General features: G+C 40.7%; 1 protein-coding gene across 1 annotated transcript in view; it reads left to right on the top strand.

The window, feature by feature from the left end:
* Positions 1-2,093: 2,093 nt before the first annotated feature.
* The window catches only part of LOC127575510 (coiled-coil domain-containing protein 162-like), a 40,009-nt gene continuing 21,260 nt past the window's right edge, over positions 2,094-20,842 (top strand). The window contains exons 1-11 of the mRNA XM_052025444.1: positions 2,094-2,257; positions 3,726-3,843; positions 4,415-4,574; positions 7,892-8,030; positions 10,122-10,275; positions 11,219-11,413; positions 13,045-13,268; positions 14,723-14,861; positions 16,273-16,393; positions 17,052-17,161; positions 18,826-18,975. Coding sequence (XP_051881404.1) covers positions 2,094-2,257; positions 3,726-3,843; positions 4,415-4,574; positions 7,892-8,030; positions 10,122-10,275; positions 11,219-11,413; positions 13,045-13,268; positions 14,723-14,861; positions 16,273-16,393; positions 17,052-17,161; positions 18,826-18,975 — 1,674 coding nt within the window. The remainder of the gene's footprint in view (positions 2,258-3,725; positions 3,844-4,414; positions 4,575-7,891; positions 8,031-10,121; positions 10,276-11,218; positions 11,414-13,044; positions 13,269-14,722; positions 14,862-16,272; positions 16,394-17,051; positions 17,162-18,825; positions 18,976-20,842) is intronic.

The following is a 20,842-nucleotide window of genomic DNA, read 5'->3' on the forward strand; positions in this document are numbered from 1 at the left end:
ACCTCTCTGCCACCCATATCATGAAATGCACAGTGCACAGAAGAAAGAATTTGCCCATCTATTCTGCACCAACCATTCCAGTCAATCCCACTCCCCCATAGATGTAACCTCCTGTCTTCCGAGATTGGTTGTGACCAAAAATTTGGGAGACGCTCCTCTGCTCCCACCTCTACCTGTAGCAGGTTGGAACCATGCCAACTGTACCCCACATGTTTAATTAACCTCCAGGTCAAAGTTAATGTTGGCTCTGTTTCTCTTTCCACAGATGCTGCCTGACCTGCTGAGTGTTTCCAGCACTTTCTATTTTTCTTTCAGACTTACAGCATCTGTGGTTCTTTTGATTTTCATTTATTGTTTAAATAATACATCTGTCATTCACTATAGTTGTTTGTTTTACAGGCGGAAGTGGAGAAAATCAAAAGAGAATTAATTCTTGACTACTGCAGCAAGTAAGGTTATTTCATTTAAAGTTGTACATGTGAACAAAGTATGGTAATCATCCTGATCTTTAGTGGTTCTTGTAATTATTTTCCTCTTATTTGGAGGGATATGATCAAATGATTCTCATGATATGCTGTTCATTATACTGTAAATAGCAGTAGATCATAGCACATTCAATAGAATTTTTCCTGTTAATTACCAGTTTAATCCTACCCAGTGGAGACCTGTTTTCAAAATTTCATGTTGGAAATTCTATATTTTTTAATTTATCCGGTGCAGAAATGACAGTGATAAAGAAAGCTTTCTACCTCAGTAGATCCAAGTCCCATCTGTCTGATGTTGCTTTACACTCAATACAAAATCCAGCAGGAAGCATTATTGAGGTTTGAGGTGGTATTCCACCTTTGTCCAACCAATGATAATGGGTCATTCAGATCAGTGATGTCATCAAAAATTTCTCTCCTCTTCCTTGATTTTTGTTCCTCTCCCAATTCTCTGATTTATGTTTTTCACTCTATTCCCTGATCCCAATCTAATATTTGATCCTATTTTCATACCCTTGCCTTATTTTCAGAGGCGGTGTGTTTGAGAGTCAGGAAATTATGCTACAGCTTTATAAAACTCTTGTTAGGCCACATCTGGAGTATTGCAATCAATTCTGGTGATCCCATTATAGGAAGGATGTGGAGGCTTTGGAGAGGGTGCAGAAGAGGTTTACCAGGATGCTGCCTGGATTAGAGGGCATGTTTTATAAGGGGATGTTGGGCAAACTTGGGTTGTTTTCTTTGGAGTGGCAGAGGCTGAGGGGAGACCTGATAGACATTTATCAGCTTTGAGGGACATAGACTAGACAGCCAGTATCTTTTTCCCAGGGTTGAAATATCTAATACTAGAGGGCATGCATTTAAGGTGAGAGGGGGTAAGTTCAAAGGGGATGTGCAGGGAAAGTTTTTTTACTCAGAGTGTGGGTGCCTGGAATGAGTTGCCAGGGGTGGTGGTGGAGGCAAATATGATAGAGATGTTTAAGAGGCTCTTAGATAGGCATGTGAATGTGCAGAGAATGGAAGGATTATGGACATTGTGTAGGCAGAAGGGATTGGTGCAATTAGGCATCATTAGCTAAATTAGTTTGACACAACATCATGGGCTGAAGGGCCTGTTCTGTGCTGTGTACTGTGTTCTAATCTCACTCATAATATTCCATATGACCCTGAGAATTGATGTTTGAAACTATACATTGCCAAGGCTGCGTGCTTTCCCTTCATAGCATTCCAACCTGACCTTTGCAGTGTTAAAATTCTCACCTGTGCATTGAAGACCTCCAGTCTTGTATATTTTATGATTGCTGCATAATTGGGTGAGTGGGACATTCAGCCCATACCTGGAGTTTTTATTTTAATGACCTTCACCTGTCTGTTTTTAGACGATGCCTCAAGTCTGGGGAAGAGATTGGCATCTAAGTAATTGCAGAAAGAAACAATAAACCAATTAACCAAATGTTAGCAATTGCATAATTTGAAGTATTATCTTTTATTACAAAATTAACCTGTGTTCTTTCCATTCTGTGACGAAGAAGTTTCCTGCAGGCAGCAGCAACTAATAAGACCAAAAGGATGTAGCTTTGGTTTCTGTATTGCAGATTTAATGAGCGCATGTCACAGTGCTCTTTACGTGGTCAGATCATTGCATACTACAGTAGCTTGCTGGGTTTACTGCAAGACTTTCCTACAGCCAGCAAAACCTATTTCGTGTTGGGCCAACCTCAAGAAAAGAAAGGAGAGCATGTCTCTGAGTTGGGTCTGATTTCGGATCCCAGGTTAGTAGCTCACTGAAGATCCGAGTTCTTTTGCACTGGACCAAAGAAACTACGTATTTATGAGCAACTTTTCTTCCTATCTTTCTGTACCTGTCCATTGGGACAAGTAATCCCTTCTCACAGATGAGGCTAGGCAATGAGACTGTTTGACTGACGGAGGATCACAGCCATGCACTGGTGTGCACTTCTATATGGTACTAATACGGAGAGGGTTAAATGAATTAGCACCTCTTTTGAAATAACAAAGAGGAAATTCAATAGCATTTTGGGATTCAGTAGTTAATGCTTTATTCTCAACCTACATGAACAATGTTAAATTAATTCATTTTCTTTTTATTCACGTATTTGAATTTGTATTCTCCTCATTAGGTTTTTCTAATTACATACCATACTTTGATTGGGATTATGGCATAACCACAACCCTCTGTGCATCATAGTGCTGTAACGTGCTGACACATTTTCCATTCTAAATGAACCTACTGCAAAATAACTGTTTTACTTGTGATTAGTTGTAGATGGGAATATTCAATTTAAAATGATCCAACTCCCTTGTGACTAAATAGATGAATGTTCTGCAGGCTGTTTTTTTACTGAGGGAGCTGACCTTGCCTTAAGTGACCCATGTCTTACAGTTGGCCTCAGTGCTCCTGTGCAGAAAGGGGAACAATCAACTTTGTCTTACTTTTTCCTGCAACCATTGGACCAGGAAAGGTTCAGACTAATGATAACTCCAGCTTTGAACTGCTTGCTGACACTCATTGCTCTGCCCTCTCTTTTGTCCCTGGCTCCTTTGCTTCTACATCTTCAGTCATACTTCATCTGTTTAAGCCCTACTCTGGTCTTCTAGGTGCAATTTGTAGTAGGTTTTGAATGTACGAATGTCAGAAACCGCTCAGGACAGCCATCAAATCCAAGCAGTGAATGCTGGCATCTTGTCACCCACCACGAATTATGACTAATTAAAAAGTAGCAGATACGATATTCTGGGCAATGTAACACCATAGCCAAATTTTACAGGTAAAGTTGTACAGCATAGACACAGGCCCTTTTGACCCAACAAGTCCACACTAACCATCAAGCACCCGTCCACACTAATCCTAGACTACATTCCCATCAACTCCCCCCAGATTCTACCACTCACCTACACATTAGTGGCAATTTACAGTGGTCAATTAACCTGCCAACCTGTATGTCTTTGGGGTGTGGGAGAAAACCAGAGTACCCAGAGGAAGCCCACCTGGTCTCAGGGCGAAAGTTCAGACTCCATGTGGACAGCACCCGAGGCCAGCATTAAACTTGAGTCACTGGAGTTGTGAGACAGCGGCTCTACAAGTTGCTACTGTTGTGCCAATCAAGTACCTGCAAACTAAAATGTTAGTGGATTGAGGTTGCATGTAGTTCTACACAGAATATACAATTAAGTCTCTAAATTACATTAGCATTGACAAGTGTTCAATTTTTAATTCAGGAAACTCCATCAGCGCCCTCGCAGTTTATTGTCACCAGATGGAAGAACACTTCTTAATCTCTGGTACATTCCTCATCATTCTGAAGTGCTCATTATGTTTAAAACCCTGGAGGAAAAGGTTTGTTTTAATTTCTTTTATAGAGTCAACTTCACAAATGTTTACTACATCTTTTTGAATTGTGACTCATTCTTTGACAAATACAAAGGTGAGAGGATGTTTCTTACTGCCATCTTTTCCTCTCCTCCTCTCTTTGTTCCCAAGTTTCTACTGAAGTACTTGGTTTAGATAATCCACCATAAAGCTTAGTGCTCATCTTATGCTCTTTGTTCTAATTCCACTTTATAAACTCACTAAGTGAAATGCTTTGGAACCTGGCCACAAAGGGGAAGGTTCAAATAAGTTACTTGCATATAAATCAACATCAATCTAGAATACCAGCTAAACCATAGCAGGGAACGCAGTGTAATGGTTGTGATGCTGCACTCACAGCCCTGAGGTTGTGAATTCATATTTCAATCTAATTGGATTCTTTCCCTTAACTTGCAATGCAACCAGGTTTGTTGGCCGAGCATCATTGATTATGCTGAAATGTTTGGCCAATTCAATGTGGAAATGATATGCTACAATTTCAATAGCTGAAGTGTTTGATTTTTTTTTCTTCCTGTCTCTCAAATCCTCTACCCACAAGGTTTGTCGGAGAGCTTTGTACCAAACACTGGAGATAGTGGCGGCTCTTCATGACATCTTCTGTTACCTGTGCTGTTTTGCGCAGCTTGGTAGCTCCCCCCGAGTTAGCTCCCAGAAGATGCAGCCACTGGCAGCGGACTGGGGAGGACTTGAAGGCATTGGTAAGTCTCAAAAGACCTGCTGAGCGCAGATCCTATCTTAGGTACTGCTTGGAAGTTGCTTACTCTGAGTGCCTGTTTTGTCAGCATTGCAGCTGAACTGATTAGTGTTAATATAATGCCTTCAATGTAGAAGAGACATTTCAAGGTGCTTCAAAGAGCAATACTGCAATCCAATTAGGTTACCGAATCTGTGCTATTAAGAGGGCTACCCAATGGCTTCCCAGAAAGATAGATCTCAAGATAAGAGGCAGATGACAAGCTAGAGGAAAGTCCAAAATATTGGGGCCAGGGCAACACAATGAACAGTTAGCAATGATAGAGTGAAGTATGTCCAAAAGGCCATAGTCAGAAGAATAGTTTTTGGTGGAAGAGTGCTGGAGGAGATTAGAGGTAAAAGGGAATAAGCCAAAGAAACACAGGGATGAGAGTTTTAAAACTAAGGCATAACATTCTGGAGCCATTGTGTGTTGGCAAACAGAGCAGTGATGGTTGAGCAAGATCTACAACATGGAGTTGATGGCAGCTGAGTATTATTAGCTAAGATTGAGGAATGTGAAGAGCCCATTACTGGAATACTTAGAACTGGAGGTGATGGAGGCATGGGCAAGAACTTCAGCCGTAAGTGGGATGTGGTAAGGAAGAAGTGGAGATGCCTGAAGTATTTAATAACAAACATGTCAGAGAATATTAGAATTGATGCGACAAACTATGAGTCTATTTAACACCTCAAATCTACAACAGCTCACAGTATAGAGCAATCTGGTCAACCCCATTCTATGCTGTGCGAGCGTGGAAACAGGTGCTTCAGCCCACCACGTCCATGCTGACCATCGAGTGCTATCTATACTAAATCAAAAACGCGACGATGGTGGAGGAACTCAGCAGGCCAGGCAGCATCCGTGGAGAAAAGCAGGCGGTCAACGTTTCGAGTCAGGACCCTTCTTCAGGACACTTCAGGACATACTATCTGTACTAATCCCAATTACCAGGACTCGGTCTGTAGCCTACAGTGTCTTGCTGATTGAAGAGTTCTTTCAGTTGCTGCTTAAATGTTGTGCATGTCACTGCTTTCACCACTCCCTCAGGCAGTGCATTCCATACTGCAACCACCCTCTGGGTGTAAAAGGAATTCTTTCTTGGATTCCCCTCTAAACCTCGTACTCCTCATCTTAAACCTATACTCTCTGGTCATAGACTCCTCTACAATGGGGAAAAATTTATTACTATCTACCCTATCATAATTTTATATCCATCGGGTCCCACCTCAGATCCAAGGAAAACAAACCCAGCCTATTCAGTCTCTCTGAACGGAAACATTCCAACCCAGGCAACATTCTTGGTGAATCCCTTCTGTACCCCCTTCAGTGCAATCATGTCCTTCCTATAGTGTGGTGACCAATGTTCCAGATTATATCTATCTGCCCAAATTTTAATGCCCAAACATATGTGGAGGTAAGTTACTAGAGAGGCTTCTGAGGGATAAGATGTACGAGCATCTGGAATGGCAAGGGTCGATTAGGGGTAGTCAGCATGGTTTTGTGCATGGGATACCACGTCTTACGAATTTGATTGAGTTTTTCGATGATGTGACCAAGAAGGTCGATGAGGGCAGAGTGGTAAATATGCTCTATGTGGACTTCTGTAAGGCCTTTGATAAGGTGCTCTGGAAGGTTAGTTCACATGGAATTCAGTAAGAGCTGGCTGATTGGATATACAGTTGGCTTGATGGCAAGAAACAGAAGGTGATGGTGGAAGGTTGTTTCTCGGACTGGATTGCCCGTGACTAGTGTTGAACCTCAGGAGTCAGTGCTGGGCCCATTGTTGTTTGTCATCTATATCAATGATGTGGATGAGAATGTACGAGGCATGGTTAGTAAGTCTGCACATGATATTAAAATAGGTGGTAACGCCATGCCCTCATCAACCTTCTTGTTCGCATCATCGAAAAACTCAATCAAATTAATAAGAAATGGTATCCTATGCACAAAACCATGCTGACTACCCCTAATCAATCCATGTCTTTCCAGATGCTTGTACATCTTATCTCTCAGAAACCTCTCTAGTAACTTACCTACCACAGATGTATGACTTACTGGTCTATAGTTACAGGTGGATCTTGATCAGCTGGGTAAGTGGGCCCAGGAATGCCAAATGGAGTTTAATTCAGATAAGTGCAAGATGTTGCATTTTATCAGTCAGGGCATTGAGTATAGAAGTTGGGAGGTCATGGTGTGGTTGTACAAGATGCTGGTGTTCAGAAAAGATTTACAAGCATGTTCCCAGGACTTGAGGCACTGAGTTATTAGGGAGAGGTTAGGACTTTCTTCCTTGGAGCGTAGGAGACTTAGAGGTGATCTGATAGAGGTGTATAAAATTGTGAGGGGCATAGATAGAGTGAATGTACTTAGTCTTTTTCCCAGGGTTGGGGAATCAAGAACTAGAGGGCATAGGTTTAAAGGGGAAAGATTTAATAGGAACTTGAGGGGCAACATTTTTACACAGAGGTGGTATGTAAATGGAATGAGCTGCCAGAGGAAGTGGTTGAGGCAGGTCCAGTAACAACTTTAAAAGACAGTTGGACAGGTACATGGATAGGAAAGGTTCAGAAGGTTATGGGCCAAATGTGGGCAAATGACGTGGATGGGCATCTCGGTCGGCATGGACCAATTGTGCTAAAGGGTCTGTTTCTGTGCTGTATGACTTTGACTCTAAGACTCGGTGATGGGAAAATAAAAGCAAAATGTTATGTGCCACATGATTGACTGTGATGAGCCATGGCACACAATAGGTACAAACCTGAGGCTTTTGGCTCAGATCTTTCCCCCGTTTGGGTACCTAGTTGTTTTGGGATTCTGTTCCTAATGAACTTAACAGCTTTATATTATTTCAGCTCTTCCTTCTCCAGTTACTCGCTCAGCCATCACTGGAGCATCAGCAAGTTATCAACAGAATCACCTTGGGATGTTCAAAAGCACATTGCAGCCTTTGACTTGTGGTTACTGCAGTGATGGAAAAAATACAGACAATTTTTCCAAGCCAATTCTATAAGCAGGCTAAGGGATAGATATAATCAATGTTGATAGTCACCACATCTTGCTAGCATAACCAACTATACCTGCCTGCTTCAATCTATGTTTCATTAATCTCTTACCCCAACTATACATGCCTGCCCCTTTGTTTCATTAAGCTGCTGGTTTGTGAATGATAACTAAATGACGTTGACCTACATGTTCAAATATCCCTCTGTGTTGTACTAAATATATGCTGATTATCACACGTTGTCTCTTTATGTATTGTACTGCTTCCCATTGGGACAGGTTCTGAGCTTCAGGAGATTCAGACTCAGATGGATAACCTTGAAAATCCAAGAGATCCTGCCACAGTAGCAAAGTTTCTTGTTCTCAAGAGGGATGTTATGTTCTTACAATTTGATGCTGCTGTTCGCCATTCAGTCAGGTAATGGATTTCGTTATTATTGAATATGTTCTGCTTTGAATGGAAATTTTATTGGCAATCTGCAAGTTTTGGAGTTCTGGTTTCCCAGACAGAAGTTTGGAAATGTAACTCTCAGTGCTGTTTGTAACTTAAATTGCAGTTGGACACAAGGATGAGCCTACTGATTGTTCTTGAATAAATTGTTGGTTACAGAACTTGATGATCAAGTTGCATGTGATAGAAGCACTCGACTGAAATATCTCTTACACTTTCTTATCTGTTCATTAAGAAATATAAAAACAGATATATCCTTGGGTTTTTAAATCTGACCTAATGATCAGGAGAAGCTTTAAACATAAGCCCTTTGACATACGAAAAGGAAAATCCTGCACCAGTTCTCTTGCTTTGGAAGCATTTTACATGGAGCTGATTTAATTTTTTAAGCACTTATACTTGTTTGCACAATTATACTTACAAATGCTGGAGCAGAAAACAAGCTGCTGAACTCAGAGGGTTGAGCTGTGTTTGTGTGGGAGAAGAAATGTTGACATTTCAGTTGAGACGCTGGATCTGGAATTACAAATACTCTTGCATTTGTATGTACACATTTCAATTTAATATCTAAACATTCACATCTGTGCATTCATAGGCGAGCATTTATTGCTCATCCCTAATTATCCCTAATCTGAGTGGCTTGCAACTCCACTTTGGAGGGTAAAATTAAGAGTCAACCATATATTTTAGGGTCTGGTATAGAATGGGTCAGCATAGATTTTTCCCCTGGAGGACATTAGTGAATCAGATTTGATAGTTTCATGAAAACAACCACTGGTGCTTGCTTTTATTTTATTTCAGACTTATTTAATTATCTGAATTTAAATTTTCCAGCTGCCTGTGGTGGGTTTCAAACTCATTCATCTGAACATCAAGCAATAACAACATCAAGCAAATCAGAGCATTCAGACCAGATAAAACACTTGTGTTTCCGGACACATAACTGTGACAATTCATTTCAGGAGACTTATTTCCATTGATTGCACCTGTCTGCCTAATTTTTGTTTTACCCCTTTGTTCAACCTTCCTATTCCCTCCCCCCACTGATTCCATCTGCCCATCATCTCTGCCCCATGTGGCTCCATCTATCACCTACCAACCCTTTACCCCAATATCTTCTACCCCCTATAAACTGGCAATCCTTTCTCTCAGTCCTGAGACTTCAACTTTCACCTTTTCCCTCCACAGATGCTACTTGACCTGCTGAGTTCTGCCAGTGTTCTGTTTTTGTTGGAGAGGGATCTCTTTTTTTGAAACTGTATACTACTACTTCAAGTCTTTTGGATTTCACCTGGTGACACAGTAACCGTTTATTTTGGGTGACTCTTTTTGTGATAATAACTCGACAAACAGCAGTAACTATTAAATTGTTGTGCCCATTTGTGCATTATAGGGCAGAAAACTACTTACTAAAATGCTTTATGCAAGTTTTTCATTGGTGAATGAGGCTGATGAGGTGAAAGTAGTTGTTGGATCTTCTGGTCACCTACCTACAGGAAAGATGTCAATAAGCTTGAAAGTGGGCAGAGAAAATTTACAAGGATGTTGCCAGGACTTGAGGGCCTGAGTTATAGGGAAAGGTTGAATAGGTTAGGACTCTATTCCCTGGAGCGCAGGAGAATGAGGGGAGATCTTGTAGTTGTATACAAAATTATGAGGGGTATAGATAGGGTGAATGCATGCAGGCTTTATCCCCTCAGGTTGGGTGAGATGAGAACTAGAGGTCATAGGTTTAGGGTGAAAGGTGAAATATTTAAGGAGAATCTGAGGGGGAACTTCTTCACTCAGAAGGTGGTACGAATGTGGAACGAGCTGCCAGCTGAAGTGGTAGATGCGGGTTCAATTGTAACATTTAAGAGAGGTTTGGATAAGTACATGGATGGGAGGGGTTTGGAGGGTTATGGTCCGGGTGCAGGTAGATGGAACTAGGCAGAAGATCTGAGGGCATAGACTGGATGGGCTGGCATGGACTAGATGGGCCTGTTTCTGTCCTGTAGAACTCTATGACTCTATGTGCTGATATGTCAGAAATCCCTATACCTCTTTGCTTTTCTACAGGGAAGTTTTCCTTTCTGCTGGCAATGTAGCAGCATTTGAGGCTGTGACAGATGGCATGTATCAAGCACTGCCGGCTATGAGTAACTCTGTGGTCAGCAACCTGTATGGATCTTTGCTTCCTTTGCCACAGCCATTGGATGCATGGAGTCACAAGGTTAGTGCAAGATGGGGACCAAGCTTGTCTATTGTGAACTGAGCAGAATCAGTAAGAAAATTAATTTCAAGAGCTCCATTCCTCTGTAAAAAAAAATATTGCTTAGGTTACAAATGCCTACTTGATATGAAGTATTTCTATCATCCATAGAACTACACAGACTCTACATAGCAATCAGTCTGTTCGACCCAAATGATGATTATCCTCCACAAATGTATGCTCCCGTCCCTCTACATTCCACTCTTTGAGCATATTCTTCTACTCCTTTTCCCTTGTGTTCCTGTTTGCCTCCCACTCATTTAGAATGTTCCCATGTATTTACTTAGGTTCTGAATTGTAAAATCCCAAAGGGTACCTTGGTATCTTCATTGTGGAGGTTGACAGCCGAGGATGAGAATCTTTGTAAATGAAATAAAAACAGTAAACACACATGGGCTTTCCACAGGTCATTGAAGCACTAACACCAACACCTTCTGAAGGTGCATGTTCTGTTTTTATTTCAGATTGTTGGTATTTACAATGTTTTGTCCTTCATGTCAGTTACAGTTTCTTTCTTCTGTTCTTGATCCCATGGTTTTTTCTGTCCTAGGCCCTTGCACTGTTTCCCTGGCGAGCTTTCCTAGCTAGGGAAGGATTTCTACCAGGAATGATCAGCAACCTACGAAACATAGAGTATAGTATGCAGGTAGGAATATCTCTTCTTCAACAAAGTGCATGTTAGCTGTGGTTTTGGTTTATATACTGTATTATATTGGCATAGTTCATTATAGGGTTTTTATACAGTGGGCATTGGAAGGTTAATAACAGCCCATGCACTCAATGCTATTGATGTGTGGTAATACTGATGCAGAAAACTCAATGTTTACAAAAAAATAAATCAGTTCATCATTTAGAAATCTGTGGGTAGCATGCAGAGTGACGCCTTAAACTTGAACGTATTTATTGGCGTTCCCGCCATTGCTCTTTGATCCAGATGTGCTTGTGCATGCTAAAGGATCGCGATCGGAGTGTTGCTAATGGCGAACTTCTTGGTGTGTCTCTTCTGTTGGAAGACGTGGCACAGAGTGGAAGCGAAGCATTTCTGTTTCCAGAGGAGGCTGGGTGCATATGTGATGAGTCAGAAGCCAAAGCTGAGGAGGTAAAAACATTTAGCAAATATATTTTCTAGTTGGTGCATTCCATCAGGCAGGTTAATCATTGATCACGAGGCTGGGACCAATGTAACCAAACCTGCCCAAAAGAACTGACAAGTTTGCATCAAACAAACGATGCAACCTGAAACATCAGCCAAATTTATTTCAAAAGTTGCAGGGTCTGCCCTCAGGGAACTGGGTCACTGGGCCCTGCAACTAGGAGACCTAGTTTCAGAATGGCCTCCTGTAGATATTTAGAAAGTGTTGAAATTCAATTAAATAATATAAATAAATAATAAAGTTGAATATTTAAAAATAAACTACATATATTAATTAAAATAAATTGAATAAAAATGTAGTTTCACTCACATTTATCGTAATGGTTGCCATGGCTGGTGTAAAGCTGAGGGGCAAGATCTGAAGTGTATGCTGCCCCTCGGCTCACTCCAAAGAGGAACTGCCCCTGGACTTGGTGGTGGGTCACCAGCAATTGACTCTCAGCAAGTTCTATACTTCTGCATTGCAGTGCACAGTCCAGAGTGTGCTGAAAAGTTCTTTCTGGATCTAGACAGCATTGCTCATAGAACTGTTAGCTAGCCACTGCATAATCTAGCCCAGTATCTTCTGCAGAATTTAAAATATTTACTAGAAACAGGAGCCAGTCAGCCCCTCAGTCCTGCTCTGCCATTCAGTAAGATTAGGGCTTATCCATTCTTAGCCCAATATCACTTTCCTACTTTCTCGCCATATCCCTTGATCCCCATAGTTCAAAGGGCTGTCAAATCCTGCCTTATATTCAATGACTGCCTCTACAGCTCTCTGGGGTAGAGAACCGCAAAGGGTTGTAATCCCCAAGACAAGAAATTTCTCATCGTCTCTAGTTGAAATGGACAACCCCTTATTCTGAAACTATTGCCCCTGGTCCTAAATACTCTTACTGGGGGAAACATCATCCCAGCATGCACTCTGTCATCTCTGCTCAGAATATATTGTGTTTCAATAAGATCACCTCTCATCCTATTAAATTCAAAAGGGTATAGGCTTCTAATTATTTGTCATAGCTGCATGCCAATCCTTTAGTTTTCATGCACCAGGACTTCGTGATCCCTTTGTACTACAATATTTTATAGCCCAACTCCATTTAAATAATAATTTCCTTTCTCATGCTTCCTTCCAAGTTCAACAACCTCACATTTTTCCACATTATACTCCATTGGCAAACTTCTAGCCACTCACTTAACCCTTCTACTTCCCTCTGCAAGCTCTTTGCATCCTCCTTCAAACTTGTTAACACACTATCTTTGTATCAGCAGCAAATCTAGTTCCTTCATCCAAATCACTAATATAGATTGTAAATCGTCAATACCTCAACACTGATGCTTGTGGCACTCCACTAGTTACTGATTGACAATCCAAAAATGATCCAAATTGTAGAATCAGTCATTTAGAGCTGTGAATAGACAGTTGAATGCCCATTTGCTTGTTTAACATTGACAACAATATGATGTTATTTTGTTTATTTTGTAAGAAAACAAGCCACGTGGTTTGTACCATTTCACACTGTGCACATCAATGTGCAACTTAAACTTAAGATTCCCTTTGTCTCCCTCTTTATCATCCTTGGTGGCGACCACAGGACTCTGCAATTGAAGAAAAGGAAGATGGAAAACAATCGCCTGTCAACAAAATAGTTCCCTCTTCAAAAACAGCAGAGCCCATATCGATGTACAGGGTGCTTAAATCCTTTTTGATATTGTGGAAACAGCTTGAGGTAATTAAGGAGGAATGGGGCAGGCTGAAGCTGGGTGTGGAGCACATCAACTCTGTGACCCTCTACAAACAGTTCTACAAATTATATAGGTGAGAGAGCTGAATGTGGTTTAAAAAAAAGAATGCCACAATAAGTATGCATTTGGTACACTGTTCTTCAATGCAATTTATATTTTGTTCGCTGATGAATTGTACTGAGTTTGCTGCATCAATTTATATGCAACAATATAAATGAATATTAAACATGCAATTTTGCACCACTGAAGTTTCACGTGCTCAAGAGTTTGCTAGGTTTATCCATAGTCACTCGAGAAGTAATGCATTAGAAGCCATTCTTCAAAATATGTGCCTAGTGGGGCATGTTGAGGGAGGGGATTGGGAAGGAGGTAGGTTTCTGGAGAATGGTCAATATAAGAAGTGATGGAGCTTGTGTAAGAGAATTTAGGTACCTCTCCATATAAATCCTGAACCAGTCTTATACTTTGGACCTGCGCTTTATGTGGGAAATTACCAGGTATATGAAAAAGATTGATACTGCATATTTGTCATTGTAAATACAAATCCAGGGCTTCCTCTTGACTCTGTCCTGCCCAGATTGTCAATCATTTATTTCCAGAGATACCAGTATCAATGTTGTAACAGCATATTGTCATAATTGGGTCGTGTTGGAAATCCCTCCGGCCAGTTGTTTCCCCACCTCCACTTTTGAACCAGCTGCAATGAGTAACTACTGCAGGGACTGTAAACTTAGAGAGTAGTGTGAGGAAAGGTTCATCAGACCATGACAGTTACTTTATAATGACCACATGAATTGATGGGTAAATATCATTTTTCTGTAGCTGTTGCTATCACCAAGTGATACAATACTTCCTAATGTGCACATTCCAGGACAAGCCAATTGTTCTCAAACTCTTCCTCTGCTACCTAATAGTTTACTGTGGTTACCCTTGCACGCTTCTGTACTCTGCTCAGCTCCAACACAGAAATAGTTGCAAGCATCTGAAAGAATGCTGGGAACATGTCCTGAACCATTGATTACTGAAAGAAGATGGTGCAAAGTATGGAGATAAAACACTGTTTTAACCAGTAATCCCCATTTTCACAAACCAAAAAGCTACAGATGCTGGAAATCTGAAATAAGAACAGAAAATACTCAACAGGTCAGGCAGCATCTGTGGAGAGAGAAACAGAGTTAACCTTTCATCGGAATTGAGATAATTAGAGTTAAGCAAGTTTAAAGCTACAGAGAAAGTGTCTCATTGCTTTTCCTGTAGCTTTAAACTTGGTTAACTTGAACTTTTCCTAGTTCAGACTTAAGGGCATCAACCTGAAAGGTTAGCTCTTTTTTTTCTTGAACTTCTGAGTATTTCTCTCACTTCCTGTTTTTCTCTTTGTGTTTGGACCTTACATATCAGAATGCATTGGTATAGGTGAAACCATCTGATCAGTTGGCACCAAGAAAATTATTGATAATTAAATGTTAAGAACAAACTTACAACTGATAGAAAACCAATGAAATTGCAGACTTTACCATTCCATTCTAGACTGGAAATCCTGTACCCAGCTATGAAACCAATAGCCTGTCGGTTAGGTATGGAGGCCGAGTATGAAAGAATGATGATGGACAATCAGCCACTACTGCCACCAAAAGGGACCTCTGAAATGGAAATTAAGACTCGGCAGGTATGTTGAGGGTAGCAGGGTGAAGGCACAACTTGATGTACAAGGCATACGTTTTGCTTATAAGTCCCCCATAATGGTTTAAAATTTGATTTGGATGTCAGTGATCTTTAATGCATACAGTTCTGACTGCCAGAATCTTTCTTCCACTGCTGACCTAAAATGTGGTTATCTTTACCTCCTGTTGCAGGGTGATAGATCAACAGATACCTGCTGTTCTTCGGCTCCTGGGCTTTTATTAGCTATTTCGCCTCTGACTGCAGTATTATTTCTTTTATTCTGTGGCTGCTGATAAACTCTTGCAGGGAATTAACTGTGGAATCATAAAAATTTATAGCACGGAAGAGGCTATTTGGCCTATCAAGTTCATACTGGCCAAAAAGGAAATCTTTAGGCTAATTCTACTTCCTTGCATTTGCTCTGTGGCTTGCAGGTTCTAGCACTTTTAGGTGGGTTTTAAATGTGATAGGGTTTCAAAGGCTACATAGTTCCAGATAGCAATTCTTAATTTTAAAAAAATTAAAATCAGATTTGAGCAACCGGACCAGTAGAATTTTATAAATTATTTAATCAAACAATATTGCTCTCAACAAATTTAGTAAATAATTCCCGTCAGAAAACTGAGCACAGGGAAAGTGAATGCATGACTGGAAAGAAGATGAATTAAATGAGAGAGAAAGACTTTTGCCCCCTCAGGATACTTAATCACCATTGCAATGTAGCAAATATCAGCTGACTTTTCCACGTGCAGCAATACATGTTAAAAATGTTAGCCAGGACTCTGGGAGAACTCCCCTGCTTTTCTTATTGACATAGAATACTTTGTGCCCAGCTGAGAGGGCTGTCAAGGCCTCAGATTATAGCTTGAACAGAATGACTGCATGACTGGTCCTCAGGCCTGCATTCAACTGTCAGCTTGGATTACATGCCCACTTTACAGCCTCAGACTCAGTGGACAGAGGTGCTCCCACTGAACCAAAGCCATCACCTGACTGGATCCAATGTTCTGGTGTTTCAGCCCTTGTTACAATCTGACTCTCTCCGCTCGTCGATGTCCAGGCACAAAGACTTGAGACATTTTAGTAACTGTTGACCTTCCAGTAATTTGGGAAGAAAGAAAAGAAATTTGCATAGAAATAATGAGAAAAGAACTGGGCACAAATTGAAAGAATTTAATGAGGAAAGGCAAATCCATAAAAGCAGAGAGAGAATGAAAATTCAGAATATGGAAGAAGAGAGCCAGTTACAGAAAAAGTCAAATGTAATTTATTATCTCTGAGCAACATCATGGGAAAGCTACTGGTAATGATGCTGACAGATTATGAGGTTTGTTTCTGCCTCTTTCCACCAAGAAACCAAAACATAAAGTTGGATGGTTGGAATAAATGACTGTCTTGGCTGCTTTATTTTACAGCTGCATAAACTACTTGAGAGTATGGAATGTTACATGATCCGAGAACTTCAGAAAAAAATCGCAAGGGAGTTGTCCCTTGTTATGTCAGAAAGGGCAAGGGGAGAAGCATCTCTGCCGACAGGTAAAGAATAGCACCTTCATCAAGATGGCTTGTAGCTCCCCGCTCCCCCCCCAACCCCATCCTAAGTTGCCATTTTAATTCTCACGCAGCAGTAAAATGAAGCTGTCATTATGTAAACTTTATTTTACAAAAAATTAGGCTTTTGCCTGGAAAAGCTAATGAATAATTTCAAAATTCTATAGATGTTGATTATTTTCTTAAAGTTTTTTAGTAATTTTTTTTGTACATTCCAATCTCCACTCTCTGTAAAATGCTTAAAAATGAGGGGGGAAATAAAGGATACCTTTTACTTTCTGGTGTGCTATCTGTGCAAATTCTTTGATTGGTTGGCTGCTTAGTCTGCTTTAGCACCAAAATGTCTGAATCTACTGTTCACTTCATTAGCTTTTCCTGGCAATAGATCTTGCAGTCACGTAGCCTTTGGATGAAACCTGACTTCCTACTATATATGTGCCCTCTGATATTTGGACCTATTGCCTCAGCAAGTAAGACTATTGTTGCTCATTTCCACCGATTTAACTATGATTAAAAACTTTGATTAAGCACTGGAACTAAAGGGTAATAACATTAACAAGGTGGTCGCCAAAGATGTTTGGAATACAATGATTAAAAAGGGGGAAAATATGCAACTTGCACTTGAAATTCCTCTATCCTCCAGATGATTGGAAACATTCAGTCATGATGGAAAACTTCTCCATGGCAAGGCCTCAGATTGTTGAAAAATTTGTTCAGAAACTGAAAGAACATTCACGGGAGACTGGGAATGAGGTACGGAACAAATTTACTTTGCCAGCAATTTAAAATCTCAAAATAAACACCAGTGCATTTGCTATCAAGTATCACTAACGGGTCTCAGGTATCAGGCTTGTTTCTGGAGTTAAGGATTGAAAGAGAGAAGTTATAAAATTTAAACCTTTTAGTTCTGCATGGTAATGTTGCTCAATGTCAATAACTGTAAAATGTCAGGGTTCTCTAAATACCTACTTTATTGCATCATTCCTTTGATTATTTAATTTACAGTGTATTCCATCTGAAAAATGAACATAAATTTTCCTTTTCTTGGACTTTCAATAAAAGTGGATTTTGAAGGAGCTCTAAGATTGAACGGGAGTCTGTCTATGATACATTTTATACTGGGTACGATGTTAACCAACTGGCCAGGATAGAAACCCCCACCATCAGATGGAACTTGGATTCACATGGGAAGAATGTGCAGTGAAACCTAAAAAATAGGTAGTAAAATTTGAGTAGGGTATAAAACCAGTCTTGTCCCCAATTCTGTTCATTTCCCACTGGGAGGGTTAGGTTAAAGTTACTGCTGCCACATGCAATCATATCAAAGTGTAAGACAGAGAGATAAAGATATAGCAGCAGATCTACCACAACTCCACCTCCACCATCCACCCCCATTCACGTGCAGTCCCAGAGGGTGCCGGAAGTGTTGGATACAGCACTCGGTACTTTTTATGGACCTGTAATTGAATGTTACCATGAACTTGTATAGATCTTTGAATGTTTTATAAACAGTTCTCTTCTTCATATTATAGTAGGATACAAAGACATTAATAAAAGTGTAAAATTGCCTAGAGCTATCCCAAAACTGAGAAGATACATTTATCAGGAAATATTTACAGGCTAGGGCTCTTTTCTTCCAGAAAAGTGAAGACTGTGGAATAACCTGATGGAGATTATGAACATGTTAGATAGGTAGAAAGTAGTGTAGAGGAGGTGTTGCATTTGCGGGGACTAAAATGACAGTTACTAATAATTAAGATAAATTTCTTTCTACTGCCCAGCTGCATTCTGATTGAGTTGAGTATGATATTGGATTTAAGTAAAAGGTCAATAAATACAAATGGATTAAAGGAATAGACAATATGCTAATAGAGTGTGATAGAGAGTGATGGGGGGACACTGGTGGAGCAAGCACACTAGTTGTGCCAAGTGGCTTGTTTCTTAGCTGTGGACACCATGTAGTGAATCACATCCATAGCTCTTACTCAGCAGGAGGGCATTAAAATTTGGAAAGGTCACCTCTGTGAAACCATTGGGATGATTGCCTTTCTGTAAAGGTACATTTGTGAACAAACACAAGTTAACTTCAAGTTCTCTTCCAGTGCCTCAGAATCAGCCAACCTTTATTCCCTGACTGCCAGATTCCCTGAGATGTGCAGCAGCAATTTTCCATCTGGATGTCTCATTGCCTGTGGGGAGCAGATAGGAGTTCATCAAACTATGTAAATTAGATAGAACCCAGAACATTCACTGCTAATAAAAAACAGATGTGTGTTGGTAGAATTGGGATCATATTTCCTGATTGTGGAATGGGGGAAGGGAATTCTGGAGAAGAATGTTTACAGTATTACAAACATAAATGCACAGGGAACAGTGTGGTTGTCATGCTTATTATAATGGTTTGATAACTTTGACAGATTACTTTCAGCAAAGATCATTTAAACAACTGCCTTCTGACTCTAGCCTGTGATGTAATGGGAAGGGAGCGCAGTAATTTTGAGACTTATTCCATGTGTTACGAGAACATACTTCGCAGAGAGCATCAGCTACTTTACCAGAAGGAACAGGTAAGGAGCAGCAGGCAAAGTGCTGGTTAATACAGATGCAACATTTAGCTGCTTCTTTTAAACACCAGCAACATTGCTGCCAACATTTCACAATGTCACATTTGACTTTGCTTTACTTCCTTTGAAGAGATATCACAGAAAGTGTATGTAAGATTTATCAGCTGCATGCATATGTGTCTTATGGATGTGTGTATATTTTCCTGTTTGTTTTCATGTGTCAAGTACCACGTGCATGGTTCCAACAGATACTTGGTGAGTGACATAATGGCACCTGCTTGCTGAAAATTCTTTCTCTGGCTAGAGTTTTGTCTCTCTGATGCTGTAGAAAAAGGTGAATGCTACGTGAATTCACAGGAAAATGGATGAATTATAAAACTATTGGTATTTATGGCATAGGAGGTGTCTGCATTGCATCTGTGCTGCATTTGGTTTCTCCATTGTAGAGGAGGCCACATTGTGATTGTCAGACACAGTACATCTGATTAGAAGAAGTGCAGGTGAATCACTGCCTTCAGTTAGAATAGCTGTTTGGTTCCCTGGATGGGCGGAAGGGAAGAGATAAAAGGACAGGTGTGGCATATCCAGCAGTTGCACGGGAAAGTGTCATACAATGGGGAGTAGTAGGCAGGAGTGGAAGAGCAGACCAGGGAATCACAAAGCAAATGATGCTTTTGAAATGCTGAAATTGGAGGGGAACGTGTCTCGTGGTGGAATCTTATTGGAGCTGGTGGAATTCTCAAAGGATGATCCATTGAATGTGGAGGCTATGTGGGAGAAGTTAAGACCAGGGGAAATCTGTTTCTGCTCTAAGCCAGTCAATTCCACCACCCGAACCTTCAGTCCCTCCACCACCCGAACCTGCAGTCCCTCCACCACCCGGGCACAATGGCTGCACTGTGTACCATCTACTCACCCAAGCTGCTCCAAAATCCCCTCTAAAACCTGCCAACTCTACCAAGAAGGACAATACCAGTAAGTACATGGGAACACCACCACCGACCAACTTTCCTTCAAGTCACTCACCATTCCTTCATCGTCATTGGGTCTAAAGCCTGGAACTCCCTACCCAGCAGCACTATGGGAATACCTTCACCAGAAAGACTGCAGTGATTCAAGAAGGTGGCTTAACACCACCTTCTCAAGGGCAACTAGGAATGGGCAATAAATGCTGACCTTGTCAGGGAATCCCAGATCCTGAAAAATTAATAGCTAACATTAACTTGGAATCTTTTGTGTGTGTTGCCTGTCTATCTATCAACATTGATACTCAATTTTAACTACAAGCTTCACCACGTTTATCTTTGGTTCACACTATGGTCGGTTAAGCAGCCAACAGAGAATTTTTGAGTTGTCTTATTCCTAGTTTAACAGAATCTGCTGTTCACAGATCCAGTATCCAAATAATCATTGATAGCAGTCATGCATGAGCCATATACTACATTACTGATTGAATTATATGAATTTACAGGATGGGAGGAGGCCATTCAGTCTTTCTGCCAGCCCTTACTCCCTAGTCTTATAGATTGCAGAACTCCATGTTCGCATAGTTTCTAAATGCAATGAGCATTTCTTCCATTCACACCATCCAGTGAACCATCCCACCAGCCTCAAGTTACCTCAATGTCTTTCTAATCCATCTACCAACTAATGTGCTCCTCCCCCCCACAGATGTTGATCACTTTGCTAAAGAATTTAGGCCCTTTCTATCCACTCTGCCACTCATAATTTTACATACCTGAATTAACTCCATAGCCTCCTTTATTAAAACTACCCCAGCCTAGCCAATATTTCCTCGTACCCAAGTAATTCCATTTCTAACCACATCCTTGTAAGGCTCCTCTGAGCTCTCTTTAGTGCAATCATGTCC

This window comes from Pristis pectinata, chromosome 10 (genome assembly GCF_009764475.1).
Source record: "Pristis pectinata isolate sPriPec2 chromosome 10, sPriPec2.1.pri, whole genome shotgun sequence".
Lineage (NCBI taxonomy): Eukaryota > Metazoa > Chordata > Chondrichthyes > Rhinopristiformes > Pristidae > Pristis > Pristis pectinata.